Source organism: Vigna unguiculata, chromosome 7, assembly GCF_037176805.1.
Source record: "Vigna unguiculata cultivar grain cowpea cultivar isolate G323 ecotype 2 chromosome 7, ASM3717680v1, whole genome shotgun sequence".
Lineage (NCBI taxonomy): Eukaryota > Viridiplantae > Streptophyta > Magnoliopsida > Fabales > Fabaceae > Vigna > Vigna unguiculata.
In genome coordinates this window covers 34,757,026-34,776,340 of record NC_140798.1, presented here as the reverse complement: position 1 = coordinate 34,776,340, position 19,315 = coordinate 34,757,026, and the positions used below count along the sequence as shown (strand labels likewise).

The window sequence follows — 19,315 nt, the reverse complement described above, 5'->3', positions numbered from 1 at the left end:
TTATGCACTATACACAAAATTTGTTTACTTTTGATCTTAAAACATTTAAATAGATCGATATACTTACATGTAAATAAATTAAACAACGTGGTTTAAATCAAACATTAGGTCAACAATATATAATTTCAAAACAGGAAAGTGAAAGTTATAAAAATATTTTCATCTCCTTAAGTCACACGACTCATCCAACCCATATTTGGGATTTAATTTTATCATTTTCATCCTTTTAAATTTCAACTCAAATTCCTCTTAAATTTAAACTTTGATATACTATTTCAAATTGAAATATATTGCTTACTATAAAAATGACAATATCATGGAAATAAGTCTAAATGATATTATTCAAACAATATCATAAGTCAAACAACTCATTCAAAAAAGAACTAATATATTGTTTTTGTGAAATGTAAGGTAAAAATAATAATTAAAAATTAAAGAAAGAAAACCACAAATGGCGAAAATATTAAGTAACGATGTATTTTTAGTAACTATATTTCTTATATTTACACTTATATAACAATTTAGAATACAACTTGAATGTGAAATTCTCACTATTTCACTTTTATTAACTACATATTCTCAATGTTATATTTTTACCACCTCTGAAAGTACATCATTTCACATATTACTCCCTTAGCCAAACAATATTACTATGTGAGTCACCTTATACTACCATCATCGTAGAGCTGATAAAAACACACAATGTACTTAAATTAATTTTATATCAGAATTTAAATCTCTTAAAATTTGAGTAGTTAATAAGGACATGGATTTTTTATGATTGGGAAGACCTAAACCAAAATACCAACTTAATATTATTAAAACAATGATATATAATGAGTTATTCGCCAAATTCTCGTTTTTATTTCATGCTTAAACATTCACTCTCTTTTCCCCCTCATGCAGAAAATTTTGAATAGAAGATAAATTAATATGATAATCGTTAGGGCAAAAGACGAAGTAGCAAAGCAATGAACGACAGAGGAAAGGAAAGAAGTTAAAGAAATTGAAAAAGAAATCGACAATGCCAAGATCTGACAAAAAAAAATATCACAGACAATGCTGATAACAGCAAGGGACTCACCGAGAACAAACTCAGGGACAAACAAGAGTCCCACCCTAATCTGGAAACAGCTATTTATTGTCTTGTCTATAGCTATATATAGAAGAAAAAACCAGCACAATTGCACGACTATATCTTATATAATATTTCAAACGTTGTTAATGTAAGTTCCAATTATATAATGTTTCAGGTTATATAGAAAGTGTGTTGCTTAAGTGAATAAAGTTTAATTAACAAGTAATTTTGACCATTAGAAATACACAAGGACAAACAATATTAAGAAATCTACATGGTTGTCCCATGTCTGAAGCACTGCGTGTGTTCATAAGAGCTAAGATCTAGGGACCAGTTGTGCTTATTAAATAGTATTAGAAACACGATGGATCAGCAAGGATGAAAGAAATAGTGGGTTCCCTGTTCTTGAGTTTAATTTTCTTTGAATATTATGGGTCAAAATAGCATGATCCATAACGAATTTAATGCATATGTATGATTAAAATTGAATTTCAGCGGTGTATTGTAGTGTAGGTGAGGAAGGAAATAGAAGCAGAGGGTGGAGTGAAAACTAAAAGTGTGTAAGGTAAAACAAAACCGAAGAAATTAGATTACAGAAAGAAGCAACGCCACAGATAGGTTGCTTATTAGAGTGAGACAAGTTGGATAGTAAATTAAATATACAGAAACACAGATATAATATTATTAATATTAATATTATTATTATTATTAATATATTTAAATAAAGTCTGGAGATAATTAATTAACTGGCTGAACTAAGTAAGACTGATATATGATCGGTGTGAAGAAGAGTAATATAGTGTTGTTGGTTGCTTCGAGAAATTCGATGTTGTTCTTTAGAAAGGAGGTCTGGCATGAGGAGCATGACCCCAAGGAGAAGAATAAGCTTCATGGTTCACCTGTTGTCCATTCGGGAGACCAAGACTCGGAGGAACATTATTATTATACACCGAAATTGACGACGACGCTTCGCCGGGACCGCCTCCCATCCCCGGTGGAGACCCGCCGCCACCGCCCTGTTCCTGATCATCCTCCTCCAAGGGCAATCTCTCGTACGTTGCATTGGAAAACGTAGCCGCCATTATCAAAACCGGACCGGCCGCCACCAGCGGGCCCACCACCCCGCCGCCGACGATCTGTCCCTGGCCTCCCGCGAGATAGATGGTGAGACCGGTGGCACCGGGGGGGGAAGGTCCGGGGAGAAACGAGCCGGTGAGGGAGAGGATATCGAAGCGGCCGTGGAGAGCCATGACGGCGCCAGGAGCCGTGGGCTGGCGGAGAGTAACGTTGACGACGGCCCCGCTGCCGCTGAGAATGGACACGCCGCGCTGGCGCCTCCGCGCGAACTGGACCACGCAGTCGGCGATGTCGGCGCCGCTGGCTATCTCCATGACGTGGCTTCGCAGCGCGTTGGGGCTGTCTCGCGTGACGAATATCGGCGGTTTGGGCTTGTTCTTGGAGCCTGGGGGACGACCCCTCGGACGGCGCGTGTTGGCCACGTCAATAGCCCCCTCTTTGGGCTCGTCGCTGTTTTCTTTCTCCTCCTCCTCTTCCCCCGCGTGGTTCCCAGTCACCGCACTCTCGTTCATGGAAAACCCCAGATCCGGTTTCCTCATCGAATCACCCGAGTTCTCAAGACCCACCGACCCGGTCCACCACCGGTTCGCCATAACTTACAACAAAACAATACAAAAAAAAATGAACCGACCAAAAGTGAAGTAAGAAGAAAGTGAATTATATATAGATCGGAGAGAGGCGAGTGAATAGGTAGAGTGATATAGTATAGTTTTTTGTTGAGTAAAAAAAAAAAAGTTGATGAAGATGAAGATGGAGGTGTGATTAGGGTTTGGTTTGTAGGTATGTGTGTTATATATATAATATTTATATATGTGTGGGGTGCGAGAGAAGGTGGGGTGCACGAACTTGCTCACTTCCCGACAATATTGATATATACGAGAGAGACAGATGGAGAAGAAAACTACTACTTCTTCTTCCTATTCAAACAGTACAACACACACACAGTGACAGCACAGCCTCAGTTACATGTTTGACCATTTTTGCCTTCTAATCTCTGCACTCTGTGCTGCTCCTCCCATCCAACCCACCCCAACCAAAATAAATAGTATTTTTTTAAATATAATAGTAATGAATTTGGGTTTTTTATTTAATATTTTTTGGTTTTCCTTTGACTAATGTTGTGGATAAATTTATTATTGCTGAGTTACAGGGTAGACCAGACTTTGAGTTAATGGGTCAATAGGGATTGTTTGGCTGGGGTAAAATGATTTTTGAATAAGGGATTTGGAATAAGGAGAAAAGAAGGGTGAATAGGTGGAAAGAGAAGAGATAGCAGAGGCCACCCCACCATCTTTTGATTCTTTGCTTAATTTGCGTGTCGATTGATGTGTGGATGATTACATGAATTATTCAACTCGCTCCACCATCTTTCTATTTTCCGCTGGATTCTACTTATATTCTGCTTTCTTCTCTCACCGTTTAACACCTGCTTCTCGTGTCCACGGTTAACCCAGATTCAACCTCCCTGCGTTTTTTCTGATTTTAAACCCATTCCATAAATCTTTTCTTTTTTAAATTTTAACCTATTAAATAAACATCTTCTTTTGTCTCTCTCTTCAACAAATATAAAATAAATAACTTAATCTCCTTTTCTGTTACCCTTTTATTTATTTATTTTTAAAAAAATTTGTAGCTTTCTTATAGTATTTTAGTCTTTTACTATTTGTTTGTTTCATTCTAATCATTGCCTCTTGTTTGCATCCCAATCCACCATGGTTTTACTTGTCTCTTTTTCTATGGATAATTGCAAGTATATTATAAAACTAACAAACTAGTTTACATTACATAACACCAAATATTTATATAAATATATATTATTCTTATGTATTTTAAGTCAAGAAAGATGCTAAATAGTTTGACCAAAGTTTCAAATTGATGGATTGGTATACCTCGATACGTGTATATTTATCTTATTTTTTATTTTCATAGTAAAATATAGTGATTCTTTACACTTTTACTATAATGACTACTCATTTAAACTCAATTCCTTTACATTTTCATTAATAAATCCTTTTTTTACAATTAATAAAATTAAGCATGTCATGTGAATAAATTTTTAAACTAATATGTTCTTAAATGTGATTATTACACTCTCTCTCTTTTTTTCAAAAAGTGAAATTAGGTGGAGCAACAAATTTCTCCAAAAAAAATTAATATTTCTAATATTTGCATAGATAATGCTGTTTTTTTAAGTAAAAAATAGGATTTCTTTTCTAAAATAAAACACTTCTAACTTTTTTTACCCAAATATAATTCCGAGAGACTAAATTGTGAACTGAATTTTTGACAAAATTATATATAATCTTGTTGAAAATTCGATTCATCAAAAACCTCATTATAATTTGTTATAATAAATTATATCATTTGAATAATTATTTAGAATATGTTATTTGAATTTAAATAAAAATTCAAATGTGTTATTTAAAAAAAATGAATTCGGACCGACAGAAAAAACGGTATTATCTATCATTATCTATGTAAATATTTAACATAATATATTATATATTGAAGAATTTTTTTTCTTCAGTCATGTTGTTTTGGTCAAGATTTCCTCAGGCTCACTCGTTCTCTATTGACAAAATTAAACTATATTGTATATTAAGAATTAATTGACCTCCCAAATGCATCTCAAACACTTAATTGGGTATCCTACTCCATCTTCTTAAATTCCTCACCAATTATTTATAATTTAATTTTTTTTATCAGATAAAAGTTAGTTGTTAATTTTTTGTTAGTTGAAAAATTGAACTTACAACATTTCTTGCTCTTCTTTTTAAATTTTTTTTTTTAATTGGTAACAGAAAGAATTAAATTCATGACGTTTTCTTCTCTCTCCTTCCAAATTATATTAAGTATATTATTAATTATTTCTTCTTAAAGCAGTATATAAATCAAACGGGGAAAAGGTATAAATATGCTTCAGGAAGTACCGCAATACAAAATCCTACCATGTAATATAAAAATTCAGGTCCATCCCCAACAACTAAAAGAAGAAATTAACAACGTATATACCATAAATAAGGTATAATTTTATGAGATTTTTTATAATTTTTATTTTATTATTAGTAGTAGTGTCTTTAAATTTAACTATTTTTTTATTAACTATAACGAGTGTTTAATCTCCAAAGTCAAATTACATCCTAATTTTTTAATTATAACCAATCTTAATGTTACAATAATTATATTATGCAGTTGAAACTAAGTGTTTTTTTTCTATTTTTATATTAACTTGATTAATTTTTGGGAAAAAAATGACAAATAATCAGTTTTCATAAAAGTATAACAGAGTAAATAAGCTGGAGGGTGCACCAGATTCCTGAGCTGCTCTGTTGTAAACATTTTGATTAAATTACTCTTTTACTCATTATATTTGTCAAGTAGTGTCAAATTGATCATTCAATTTTTAGTTGTATTCACTTGGTTTTTGTTTCTGTAATAATGATTCAATTTGGTTCTTGTCATTAATTTTGACCAAACGATTCTAAAGTTAATACCACGTGTTAATTTTTTGTTATTTTTAATTTTTTGAATTATTTTGAATGTTTTTTGAATTTTTTTATTTTTTATCCATGTCATTTCATAGTTGTACAATGTATCAAAATAATTTAATTTTTAAAAAATCATTGACACGTATAAAAAATAAAAATTAAAAAATTTAAAAAAATTAAAAATCAAATTAATATTACATAACAAATATAGAAGGATCAAAATAATCATTTAATCGAACATTTTCTATGTTCATTTAAAGTTGTGATGAGATATTCTAATTATGTAGGTAAAATGATGAGTGCCCACGCGATCTTTGTGCGACTTTTGATGATTCAACACAAAATATCTCACATCAACGATTCAATGTAGACAAAATAGGCACGTGAGTTGATAAGGGTTAAGGGGGGTGGTTTTTGTTTTCATGTTCATTTCGTTTTCGTTTAATTTTAAACCGTTTGAAACTTGAGACTTCCAAGTTTGTTTTTTCTACATTTATGATTTATTAACCAATCGAATTGAAAAATGATATGCTAACTTCTTCATTTTTCTGTTAAGGCTTTACTTTCAATATAGAGATCGAGAGGGAAAGGTTGTGTAGTCTTTGCTAACCATCGATTGCTTCGGAATTTCACTTCCCCCTTGTTGAATTAATAACTATATTAATTCAATATCAATGAATTCCGTGAAACCACTCGTCATATTATTCAGAATTAAAGTATTAATTTAAATCTTAAACTCAGTAAAGATTCAAAAATGAATAAATTCTGGGCTTTTTTGTATTTTGAGATCTGTTAGAAGTCGAATATAAATGGGTCAAGTCGTCAGGGAGGAGAACAATATTGAAGATGAAGTCGTCCTCCCCTGACCAGTTTCTTTATTTATTTTTTTTAAAAAGTGATGTCTACTATATTATAACGTTTTTTGCTTTTAAAAAAATGAAGTCGTCGTTATGCATGACTCACCTTTCCAAATTTTTTTTTGTTTGTTTTTGTTTGTTTTTTTATTTTCTTTTTCATAATATATGAATTTTGATTTTTTTTTTAATTTAAATTTATTGGAAAAATAAACAGTAAAAAAATTAATAGAATAAAAATTAACTTTAAATTAATATATTTTAAAAAAACAAATAACTTATAAATTTAAAAAATATTGATCTTATAAATTAAAAAGTAAATAACGAAAACTGAAAATTAAAAAATAATAATAATCAAAACTGAAAAACAAAAAAACAGTTAAATTAAAAAAAAAGGAAAAAATTAATCTGAAATATTTAAAAAAAATAATGAAAAGTGAAAAACTAAAAAATAAAAAATAAAACTGAAAAGTTAAAAAAAATGAAAAATAAAGTCGTCATGCTATAATATGACTTCAATTTTCAATTTAATAGAAGTCGTTATAAAAAAGTAACGACATTACTTCTTCTAAAAAAAAAGCAAAATCGGTTTTGAAAATTGTCCTTCCTAATAACGATTTGACTCAATTTAAAAAAAAAAATTCAACTGATCCTATCTTACAATATTTTGTCAAAAAAATTTTCAAATACAAAAAATTCTAGAAACTGAATAAAATATTAATAAAGGAAGAGAAAATATTTAGTAAAGTAGAACAGAAAGTTTGGGTATGAATAAATCGCAGCACTTCAAAGTGGTTCCCTTTCAGACTGGTGCATGAATATAGTTGTAAACCTGAAACATTGAGAATCTGCATGATGCAGAATATGAAGGTGATGACTAAGGGCATGGAAACAGTGGCAGAATATGAACGTCATTGTTTTAATTCCATGTACTCCAAATAACATCGTTTAGAATCAAATACGTATATCTGAAGTATTGTTTATTTTAAAATGGAATTCTGTCACGATTTCATGTTTAAAAAATACTTCAAAAATGAAAAGAAGAAAAAATATTTTAACTATTTTATATTTTGTCTTCTAAACCATATGAAACTATTAAATAAGAAAATAACAAAATGAAATATATATTATAAATTTATGGGTGAAGGAGGTAGCTACTTGGATTACTCTAGGCAGGTGAAAAGAAGACTTTTGCGTGGATAGTGTTGAGTGAAGAAATGCATTTACAGAACGTTAAGAGCAGAGGAAACTGCAATGACAGGGACAGTACTGCGAAATTGTAGCAGAACAAACTTGACAGCTAGCACCTAAGGAAGCAAAGCAGAAGGAAAATATGGAAGTTGTTATGTTGGTCAGCCATGTGAATCTGAATAGCTCAACTCAATGTACACAAACTTAATAAAACATATTTGCTTATATAAACTCTGATACATTATGATATTAGATGTAGGAAAAGAGTGAACTTGATCGAAATGTGAAGAAAGTAATTTGGGGACGACGTTGGAAAAGAGTGAATTTAGTCGAATTACGAAGAAGGCAATTTGGAGGATAATGCTGAAAAAGAGTGAATTTAGCTAAACTGTAAAGAAGACAATTTAGAGAAAAGTTGGAAACGAAATTCAATCTACGAAGAAGGCAAACTTTTGGAAAGTTGGAAATGAGTGAAGCGAATATTGAACTCCAAATACGATCGACTTTTGATTGGAATAAACTATGGCAGCTCATGGCCCAGTTAAGTCATTCAAAAAAATATTATGATATAAAATTAAAATTAATCAATTATAAAATTTTGATATATTTTAATTTTTAAATTTTAAAAGTAAATAAAAATAATTTAATTATATTAAAAAAATTTGATGTGTCAAATACATTTTTTTACAGATATAAGCATCAATACGATAACTACCTAGTATTAATCGAAAATCTACATCTTTTATTTGTATTTTAACTTTACCGCTAATTCACCTTATAATTCCTAATATATTAAATTAATAATAAATAATTTCAACATTAGTTTCTTTTTAATAAAATGTGTACTTTTTATTTCGTTAAATCGATTTTATTTTTATTTCTTCGGTATTATCTTATATCTAACTTTTAAAATATTCCTATAATACTATATCATTATATAGCATTATAAATAGTGGCAACCGACATGCACTAAACACATCTCTTCACTTAAAAGAACAATGAAAGAAAATCCTTGTAGTATTTGTAAATTACTTTTTTATATTTTGAGTATCGCTCTCCTTATGTGTTTTATTATTTTTTTAGCTTTTTTTACTTGAAAATAACTTTTTCTTCCTCGTTCACCATATGCTTAAATTTTGTAATGTTAACATATTTAAACTTTTATTTCCATATCTTTGATAATAGCTTTTATTGATCAACAAAATACCCTCCCTAAATTCGCAAATATGCTTCCAAATGTAAAAAATTAAAAACAAAATCTTTTTATTATCCTTCATTCTAATTAAATTGATTACACTAAAATTATAAAATCATAAATCAATAGTTACAAGTTTTGACAAATGAATCAGCGTTCTAAATTTTGAGAAAGAAGCATGAGATGAGTGTTTGGTTTGTTTTTGAAAACGTTGTCATAAAATTTGGTTATTTGTGGGTTCCAAGGGACAAAAATGGTTGTGTGTCTCGGAAGTTGTTGACCAAACCTTATGGTGGCACTTGTTTTAGGTATGAAGCACACCAAAGGAACAGAACAGAATACCTATTTCCAAAGAAAACCATGCTTCTGCTCCCATGTGACTCCTCTATGCCTAAAATTAACTCTTTTTTTTCTTTTTTTTCCCTCTCAAACAAAAAATAGCAGCTTCAAGTGTAAAGATTTAATAAATTGTTTGAATTTATAAGCAATATAATTGAAATAAAATGTTAATACATTGTTATTTGAGTATAAAATTATAAATAAAAAATTAATTATTCAAATTTTATTTTAGAAAATTTATCATTTTTTAAAAGCTCTTTTTTGTCTTTTCTTAAATTTATGAAAAATATGTCTTTTTTTTTCCTTCTTAAATTACAGTTCAGTATAAGTATCTGGTGGAGAGTAGAACATTTCTTCCTGATCATAAATGGTTTATGAGTAAGTTTATTTTTGTCCTCTAAGTAAAGATGAATTTGATTAGAGTTTTTTTAAATTATGAGTAAGTATATTTAAATTATTGATTAAAGATTTTTTATACAAAATTAGTTTTTCTATGAGAAGTATATTTGAGAGCTTAAACTTTAGTAAAATAAGTCTCAAAAATATTAAACTTTTAAAATTTTAATAATACATAAGGATAGAATAATTGAATTTTCTTATGTTACTTTTTTCGCAATAATAAGTATTTTATGTACAAATATTGTTTGATAAAATTGATTAAATTTATATATCTTGAAAGTGTAAAAATATGATATTTTAGTAGTTTAATTCAAAAATTTTGATTCTGATGATGTAAGAGTTATCAAAGGATTTAAAGTTTCGTTACATTACAAGAAATTATTAAATTATCGACATAAAAAAATATCAATAATAGATTTCTTAGTAAAATCTATTTGAAAATACAATTTTTACTATTAATAAAATATTTATTAATAATAAATTTGTTGGTAATTTATAATTTTTATTATGATATTTTTGTTAATAAATTTTATCAATAAAGAGAGTGTCAAAGTTCCGATTTGAACTTTAATTATTTAACGGTAAAATTTGTCAGGAAAACTTCAGTAATCGATTCTTATTAAATTTGTCGATAAATGATACTTTTAACAATTTGGATTAATGCGAATTATGAGTAAGTTTATATTTGTCCTCCAAAATTGTTATATGCATTTTAATTGTATGCACAGAATTATGACTTCCACGTATCATATTTGTAAGCAAATTTAGTTTATGACCATAAATGCATGTTCAAATTATTGATTACAGATTTTTTACATTAAAAAAAAAAAGTCTTCTACGAGAGAAGTATAGTTGAGAGTTTTCAATAATACATTAGATAGAAGATCTAAATTTCTTGGATGTAAATAATAAATATTTTGTGTAAACATGTTATTTGTTAAAAAAAATGTTAAATTTATATGTTTTGGAAGTGTAAAAGACATTTTAATTTCAAATTAAAATATTTATTTTGATCTTTAAAGGATTTTCAAAATGATGTTGAGCTTTGTTATGCTACAAGAAATTATTAATTATAATTTTTATATTATCAAATTCGATGAAATATTTTTATAAATTAAATTATGTAAAAAGAGGAAAAAAATAAAAGAAAACAAGAAAACAAGAAAGAAAAAAAAGGGGTTAAATATGTTTTTGTCCCTCAAGTTTCAGTGAATTTTGGAATTAGTTTCTCTTCAAAACTTTATACCAATCTAGTCATTCATCATATACGTGAGTTTAGTTATTCTTACCAAATTTTGTTATGTTTATTTGACACTTTAAACGCATTTTATGATAAATGATAATATTTGAGTTAACATTGAGACGAAAATGTGTTCAACGGTATAAAAAAATTCAAATATTATCATGAGATGTGCTTGAAACATCGAATAAACTTAACAAAATTTAGTCAAAATGACTAAATTCACGCATTTTTTAAGATGAATGACTAAATTGATCAAAACTTTTAAAAATGAACTAATTTCAAATTTCATTAAAACTTTAGAGACAAAAACATATTTAAAAAAAGGTAGGAGATGACAAAACTAACTATGAAATTAAATATCAATTATATGTATTTATACCATAAGTTATATATATATATATATATATATATATATATATATATATATATATATAATTTGTGTGTTTTGAGTTAATGAAATTAAATTCGAATTCGAATTGATGCAATAAATATAATTCAATCCATAAAATGTCTTATACTAACTACAATTAGATAATATAAATTATAACAAAAAAATCAAATTTATCTGTGAAAGAAAATCTGTCAATATATCAATCAATATTGCTGAAAATTCCGACTATGTACTTAAGTCATTTAAAGACAAAATGCTATTCATAAATTAATTTAACTAACTAATTTATTTAAAATAATTTTATATTTTAATGGAAAGTATCTAATATAATTATAATTTGTTCATATCTCCAAAATTGTAATTGCTTGAAATAAAATACATAAAACCCATCATGCTTATCAATATGTTATGTAAATTTAAATTAAAATACTATAAATAGATATGTAGTTATCACCCAATTTCATCCATATTTTTATAAATAAATAAATTGTAGAGTTCTATGAAAATAGTTGTATATTTTTGTTTTACTCTTTTTATATTCATTTATTTTTATAATTTCCAATACTTTATTTAGAACTTTTCTTTTCTTTCTATGACTTCTTCTAAGAAGTCTAAGGCTGTGTTCCAATGATTAGATGGATTTGGGAGAGAGTGTGAAGATAGATTTGTGTGGATTTAAGGAGATGAATATATGTGTTTTTTTGAGTAGATTTAGAGGATAAAATAAATAGATTTGAAGATAAATTTTATGAAAGTTAGTGAATGATTTGATTGATATAATAGATTTAAAAAAAGTTATAATAAATAAAATTTAAAATTTACTAAAATACCCTTCATAATAAAAATTTAATAAAATTAAAAATTAAAATTTAAGAATATTTTAATTTATTTTTATATATTAATTATATATATAAATATAAATTAATAATAATAACTACATATATTATTAATTTTTAATAATATTATAATAATTATTAATTATTATATACTTTTATTAATAATAATAATAATCATTTTATATATATTATTAATTATTATATTTTAAATAATATTTTAATTATTAATTATTATATATTACTGATTATATATTATAATTTCTTTTATATATATATATATATAAAATAAATTATAATAATAAATAATATATATATATATATATATATAATAATTAATTTAATAATTATTATTAATAATTATATTATTATGATATAATATAAAGTTAAAAAAGTAAAAGTTGATGTATCGGCTCAAATCTTTGTATTTGTGAGAAGATTTATTTGCGAAGTATTTTTTTAAATCCGTCTGTGTTCTTCCATTCTTATTCACTGATACGAACACGATTTTATAAATAATCCATCTCTTTTAATCGGTCTGAACAATATAATATGTAGAAACGAACACTGCCTAAGGGTCTGTTCGCTTGGACAGATTATACTGTTCAAATAAATTTGCGAGCACGGATTGATTCAATGTGAAGTGTTCCATTGCATGGATTTAAATGGATATGCGAGTGCGGATTCGAGGAATAGCCAATTTTTTTCATCCACTATAAAATGAGCAGATTAGAGAGGATTGCGACCAAATTACCGTATTTGCCCTCGCTTTTCATTTCAATTGCACTTCGCTTTTCATCTCCTCACATGCACATGCAGTACAATATTGTGGAGTTTGGGAGAGGCACCAGTGTGGGCACCGGTGTTGTCAGTGTGTTGTAGGGGCAGCAGGTGTTTGGGTGGTGAGTGGATGGCACAGGTGAGGGTGGTGAGCAGCACGGTCTGTTGCAGTGGTGGCAGTGGTGGTGAGGTGTTGTCATAGTGTGGGGGGTGGATGGCACCGGTGTGGGGTGCTGAGTGAGAGAGTGATGGCACCGGTTACGTAACCGGTGCCTTGTTTTGAGAAGGGGCGACACTGGTTACGACACCGGTGTCATGCATATTTTTGTTTTTTTTTTCATGCATTCCGTTTTGTGCAGGTGGACGTGGAGGAGCTGTTTGAAGTCGCCGGAGCTGGCGGCTGGCGGAGGAGTTGTGAGTCTGGAGGTGAAGGTGGACGGCCAGACGTCCTTGTTCGCCGGTGAGACAACATTCTGACGTTTTTCATCCAAGTAAAAGTCAGCTACAACTTCAAGCTCTGCGTCTTCATGCGGTTTCACGAACCCTTCTGCTACCCATAGTTGGATCATTTCTCTTGCATTGATCTCATAATCTTCAGGATACATTCCAAAATATAAAAAACAAGGCTTTAGCTTTAGAGGCAAGCTGTCGTAACTCAACCTCAGTATATCCATCACCTCACTCTTGTCCTTAGTTGGATGCCCTCTCATTTCCTTCATGTAAAAATTAATTGAAGAACATCAATTCAAAAATTCATCTTTTTTTACACAAGGGTATTATGGTAACTTAATAAATATATCAATTTTAACATATAATTTTATCTATCACATCAATCAAATTTTTCACTAACTTTCATAAAAATTATCTCCAAATCCACTCACTTTACCCTCTAAATCCACTCAAAAAAACACAAATATCCATCCACCTAAATCAACACAAATTCATCTTCACACTCTCCTCCATATCCATCTATAAAAAGGAACACACCCTAAGTGTTTGCGTTTATGAATGTAAGATTTACAGTACGATATTGAGATATATTTCAAAGTATATATTTAAACTAGTAAAAAAATGGCTTAATATCTAATTTAGTCATTAATTTTATTCGATTTTTTAAAAAGTTCTTTAATTTTTTATTTGTTCAATTCAATCTTTTAATTTCGTAACGATGTTTAATTTAATTATTATATTAAATTGACGTTAATGTTGTGTCCGTACAGTATCACGTGTTATGTTATTGTCACATGACAATGTTTGTTTTTAATTTAGTCCCTTTATTTATAAGTTCGATTCAATTTGGTCATCTCTTTTTTTTAAAATGAAACAATTTGATCTTTTCTTAAATTGATATCAAATTAGTAATGAAACTTAATTACAACTTATATAAACATGTTAAAATGTTTTTTAAACATTTATATATCAAATTATTTCATCTAAATATTCAAATTTTTGACAACTATTTTTAATGTGACGAATGTCACTTTATATTTATATTTTTTAATATTTTTAAAATATTATAAGTTTAAATAGGAATTATTTTTATGTAAAAATTTAAAAATAAAATAATTTAAATATTTAGATGTTTGATGTATAATTATTTTTTAAAAAATAACATGTATATATAAAATATATATATATATATATATATAAATAAGTTTTAGTTAAGTTTAATTACGAATTTAATCTCAAATTTAAAATGACACCAAATTATTTCATTTTAAAAAAATAAATTTAATCAAAATTATAAATAAGAAAATGTATTAACATTAATTAACCGAAAATATCAGTTAAATATTTTTAAACAATTAGAGAACTAATTTAACAAATAAAAAATTAGAAAATTTTTTAAAAATTTGAATAAAATGAGAGGACAATATTAGATATTAAACCTAAAAAAATCGAGTTATATTTGATTCATTAAAATAAAATCGGCATTACTTTTGTAAGATCGAAAATAACATTATTTGATAATTTTGATATTTTATCATTGTTGATTTAATAAGCTTTTACATGTAATGGAATCTAACAAGAACAGAAAGAAGGAGCGTCTTAATATTTTTGAGTCGTTGAAAGGAAGAGTTTTTGAGGGTGAAGAAGAGCAAAAAGAGAAATTGTGATGGCAGACGATCTGTTTGAAGGATTGCCACCTCCTTCATCCAACATTATTGTTCCTCAACATCATCAACCTCAGCCAGAACCAATTGCTGTTGCTACCGACAACGATGGCAACACGGAATCCTCTGCAGTTCCGGCACCGAAGTCAATCCTCAAAAGTGCCCTCAAGCAATCCTCTGCAATTCCGCCTCCAAAGCCGATCCTCAAAAGTGCTCTCAAGCGCCCCAACCCTGCTGAACCCGACACCCAAGGTCAACTTCTGCTTTTCCTTTTAATCATACTTTTCTATTCACTTGTTCTTCCAATTAGGGTTTCTCCAATTCCAACAATTACTTCCATTTAACTTGTATAGTGTTTATTTTTTTTCTTCGGCTTTCTCACCTCAACCCTGAGTTTCGTAGATAGGTTTTCCATTCCTTTTTGTTGTCTCTTCACTTTTTATGCTTCAACTATGAAACCAGTTGGAAGGACGCGTTTTATTCAACTCTACTTACGTTCCATTTGATAACATGGACGCATGGGAAAAATGTGTACGTCCATCGTGGCTAGAAGAATGGATACACACGGTCATTTAGCATTCAATCGGGACTGCAGAATTCAGCTTAAAGATCTATTTTCTTGGAATTCTCTGTTTTTTCTTTTCACACTGTCAACTTCAGTAATTTCAGCCTTTTATATGTAGTGGGGTAAAGTGTTGTTGTTATTAATGAGAATTTACTTGATTATATCATTCTTTAGCAGTTCCGTATATTGTTTTTTCCAAAAAAAAAAACTCTATTTGAGCTTGCCTTGATGTTCCTAAACAAAAAGAAATCTGTTAGGTTGCGAATTTGAGCCCTACTTGTTTCTTTGGGGTGAGGTAAATGTAAGTTCCTCTATAAAAGTGCTTTCTGAGACGGAAATTTTTCCCTGCCTTGGTCTGGGTGCCATCCCTCCCCCTTGAATTTACTTAACAAAACAAAGGATGATAATTTAGTTTGATTTTCTCGTGATTTTAAGAATGCTGCTATAAATGCATTAGTATTTTTGTATTTGCTTCCCAGTTAAATGATGGAGTTGGGATTTTTTTTTTCATGAAATTCTGAATTATCTATTCTAATTTCAGCTGCAGCGCCTAAGAAAAGCTTGAAATTCAAAACCATGACGGATGCTTCTGAAGCTCAAGTTATTGATGCCATGCAGAAGATATCTTCGCACATCAAGAACCCTTCAAAGTTTAGTAAGGCTGCAAAGCTTGCTGTACAGCTCATTCAGGCAGGAAGTGTAAAGGCAGAAATTAGTGATTATTTTTTTGCTATATTAGAAGCTGCAATGTCATCATCCATAACTTGTACAGATCCTTCGGTTCGGGCAGATTACCATTGTCTGTTCTCAGCAGCTCAAAACGCCAAAGAAGTAAGATTACCTTTTTGTTGCAGATATTCATAATTCATTCTTAGCAATTTGTATTTTCTCAGGGAGGGTGTGCGAAAGATTTTTTGACTCCGACCTATCCTTTAATTTCAGCACCTTAATAAGAAGCAAAAGAATCAACTGGCAGCATGGACAATTAATGCGGTGGTGGCAAATGATTTATACACAGATGACAGCTTTGTGGTATGATTCTCATTGAATTCTATGTTAAACTTGGTGACAACTACGTTCTTCCTATTCGAGACATTGAGAAGCATATTGGAATGATGTGCAATTACTTTGGACATGTAATGCTGTTCCAATCATCACACAATGAATAGTATTCTTTTATTTGTGTATTGTCCTTTTATTTGTTCATAATTTCATAATATTCATGTACAGTTTTCATTACTTTGATGTAGTTATCTTCGAAGTTGTCATTTCACATATCAATTCATTAGTTTTTCATCCACATGAATTGTGACAAAAGATGGATCCAGGTGTCTCGGCATAGTATTTTGAATATTTGGTTTTACTGGCTGGAGTTAAAATGTATTGGAAAGGAAAAGTCTTTTGGAGCAATGATAAGATTAATTGTCAAGTATATGACTGATTGATAAGCATATTCATGTCCAATACAGCCATCCACTGTGTTCACCCTTTCTATACTTTGTGATAGATGCATAATGGGGCGTGGGAGTTCATTGGTGCATTACTAGTTGTGTCTCCTCTGGCATGTTGACACAAATTCACTGAATCAGGGGGACAAACTATCTTGATTTTTGGGTGGTGGGAGTTTGTCTTGGTTGCAAATAGCAATGTTCTTCATTTAAGTGAACTGTTGAATTCCCTGGCATGGTTCTCTGCTAGCTAATACTTTGACTTTGTATATTTTTGGAGGGACTATTGATGTGTCAAATTATTTGAAGTGAAAAAATTGTTGTTTATTATAGATCTAACCTAGAATAATTGGATCCATAAACATTATTTCTTCGTTACTCATTAATTGTTTCCTACTTTTTGTACAGTTTTCTAAAGCAGCTGGGAAAATCAAGGAAATTATATCTAGTCTTCCTGTTGCAACAGAGGAGGAGGATGCAGAGGAAGCAAAGTCTCTGAAAGATAGCACAGTTATAGCAGATGAAGGTGGTAAAACAGCTGCCACAGATAATGATAATGAAGGGAAGGAAGCTGACCCATTTGGACTTGATGCTCTTATTCCTAATTCCACAAAGAAAGGTGAAAAATTAAAGGCAAAGAATGAGGCAGCTGTGGAAATAAGGGAGGATGAGGAAGAAACCAAGAGATTCCTCAAGTCACAAAGAGAAGCCTTGATAACATGTTTAGAGATTGCTGCCCGGCGTTATAAAATACCCTGGTAAGTTCTGTTACTGTTTCCTATTGTATTATTATGTCTTTTACACACATTTTCAAATTGCTAGTTATCATTTTTCTATCCAGGTGTCAAACCGTGATTGATATTTTGGTGAAACATGCCTCTGATAATGTGTCAAGATTTACAGCTAGTCAGAGGGATGCCGTTGGGAAATTGTGGGCTTCAATACGGGAGCAACAAACTCGTAGGAAGCAAGGGAAGTCAGTTAATGGAAAACTTGATGTAAATGCTTTTGAATGGCTTCAACAAAAGTATGCTAATGAAAAGATTAGCATCAGGCATTCTGTTGGAGCTAGCGGAGACCGTCGAGCCCAACAATGGCTTGGTTAAATATTCTTCTGAGGTCAATGAATGTGATAGAGGATGATGGTCACTGTAAAACTGTTCAAAGAGAGAAAGAGGATGCGTCCTTGCCATTTCATTGAGTGTTGTAACATAAGTAGGTCTCAGACATGTCTCTTGATTGTGATTTCTTCAGAAAACAATTTGGTTAACTTCAGAAAAGGTGATTTCTCTACCTTTTTTATTTGTGCTGATTTAAGCTAATTATTTGTTTCAAAACATGCATAGCCTGCTCTGGCATCTGTTTACTAAAACAATTCGAATGGAATTTGATCCCGAAATGAAATCTTGTCGGTATAGATATATTAGAAAAAGAATTATAAGTTTAATTCAGTGTTACAAAATTGGTTTTAATGTTTCTCAATACATTTTTCTCATGTCAAAGTATATGCATATCAATTTAAAACTAAATTTAATTTTATAAATCCGATTTGCAAGGTCAGAAATGCATTCATTTATATATCATAAAGTTGATGTGTAATATTTAACTAAATATAATTGTTACATGATATTAGAGACTTTCATGATCTAAAAAAGCAAGTGTGTAAAACAATTTGGATTTATTTTGATAATCAATTGACATTTTAGTTTGAAATTTCATTAATGAATGGCATATATCTTCTTATCTACCACATTTTTTTTAATTAAATTTTGAAATACTCATCTTGGACACTTTTTAAATTTAAGACCTTTAAAATACTAATGAATTGTAAAATTTTATGAGTTGCTATATTAATATACTCTCAACTTTTTGTACTTGGGCACATTTATTCCAAATAACTCAAATTAAGTAAATAGCAGTGATAAACAAGAAATATACAAAAAAAAAAAAAAACTGATAAGTGATGTAATAAAAAATAACAAAGTCAAGTAAAAGTGAGATGAAACGAAAAAACAAATAAGTATATGGTTACAAATTAGTTATTCTTAAATATATAATTGTAAGTCATAATAGGTAGGGCTTTGTAATCCATGTACTGCTCCAGAAAGTGTATAAGGAGACAGAAAAAGTGGGTTCAAGGACATCAGAAACAATTGCAGTGGATGATTGGAGGAGGAAAGCAGAGAAATGACGCTGGCTGAAATTATGTTGGTGGGATATAATGAACTCGTATTACAACTAAATGTTAAATACAGATTTTATCATATTTAAATGATGGTATATCTGTTATGAATTGTGAAGTGTCTAAACCATTAAAGCA

General features: G+C 29.5%; 1 protein-coding gene and 1 pseudogene across 1 annotated transcript; one reads left to right on the top strand and one right to left on the bottom strand.

Moving 5' to 3' along the window:
* Nucleotides 1-1,754: 1,754 nt before the first annotated feature.
* On the bottom strand, nucleotides 1,755-3,060 carry LOC114189935 (AT-hook motif nuclear-localized protein 20 pseudogene; annotated as a pseudogene).
* Nucleotides 3,061-14,889: 11,829 nt separating this feature from the next.
* LOC114192640 (nucleolar/coiled-body phosphoprotein) lies at nucleotides 14,890-18,332 on the top strand. The gene is made up of 5 exons (XM_028082416.2): nucleotides 14,890-15,234; nucleotides 16,089-16,378; nucleotides 16,490-16,579; nucleotides 17,404-17,753; nucleotides 17,837-18,332. The coding sequence occupies exons 1-5, from the start codon at nucleotides 14,985-14,987 to the stop codon at nucleotides 18,099-18,101; spliced, it is 1,245 nt and encodes a 414-aa protein (XP_027938217.2). The 5' UTR covers nucleotides 14,890-14,984; the 3' UTR covers nucleotides 18,102-18,332.
* The last annotated feature ends 983 nt before the right edge of the window (nucleotides 18,333-19,315 follow it).

Excerpts from the sequence above, each read along its gene's own strand:
- LOC114192640 (XM_028082416.2), top strand. The coding sequence starts at position 14,985 with ATGGCAGACGATCTGTTTGAAGGATTGCCACCTCCTTCATCCAACATT. Across the intron at positions 16,580-17,403 it reads ACACAGATGACAGCTTTGTG|TTTTCTAAAGCAGCTGGGAA; the intron begins GTATGATTCTCA and ends CTTTTTGTACAG. Across the intron at positions 17,754-17,836 it reads CGGCGTTATAAAATACCCTG|GTGTCAAACCGTGATTGATA; the intron begins GTAAGTTCTGTT and ends TTTTCTATCCAG.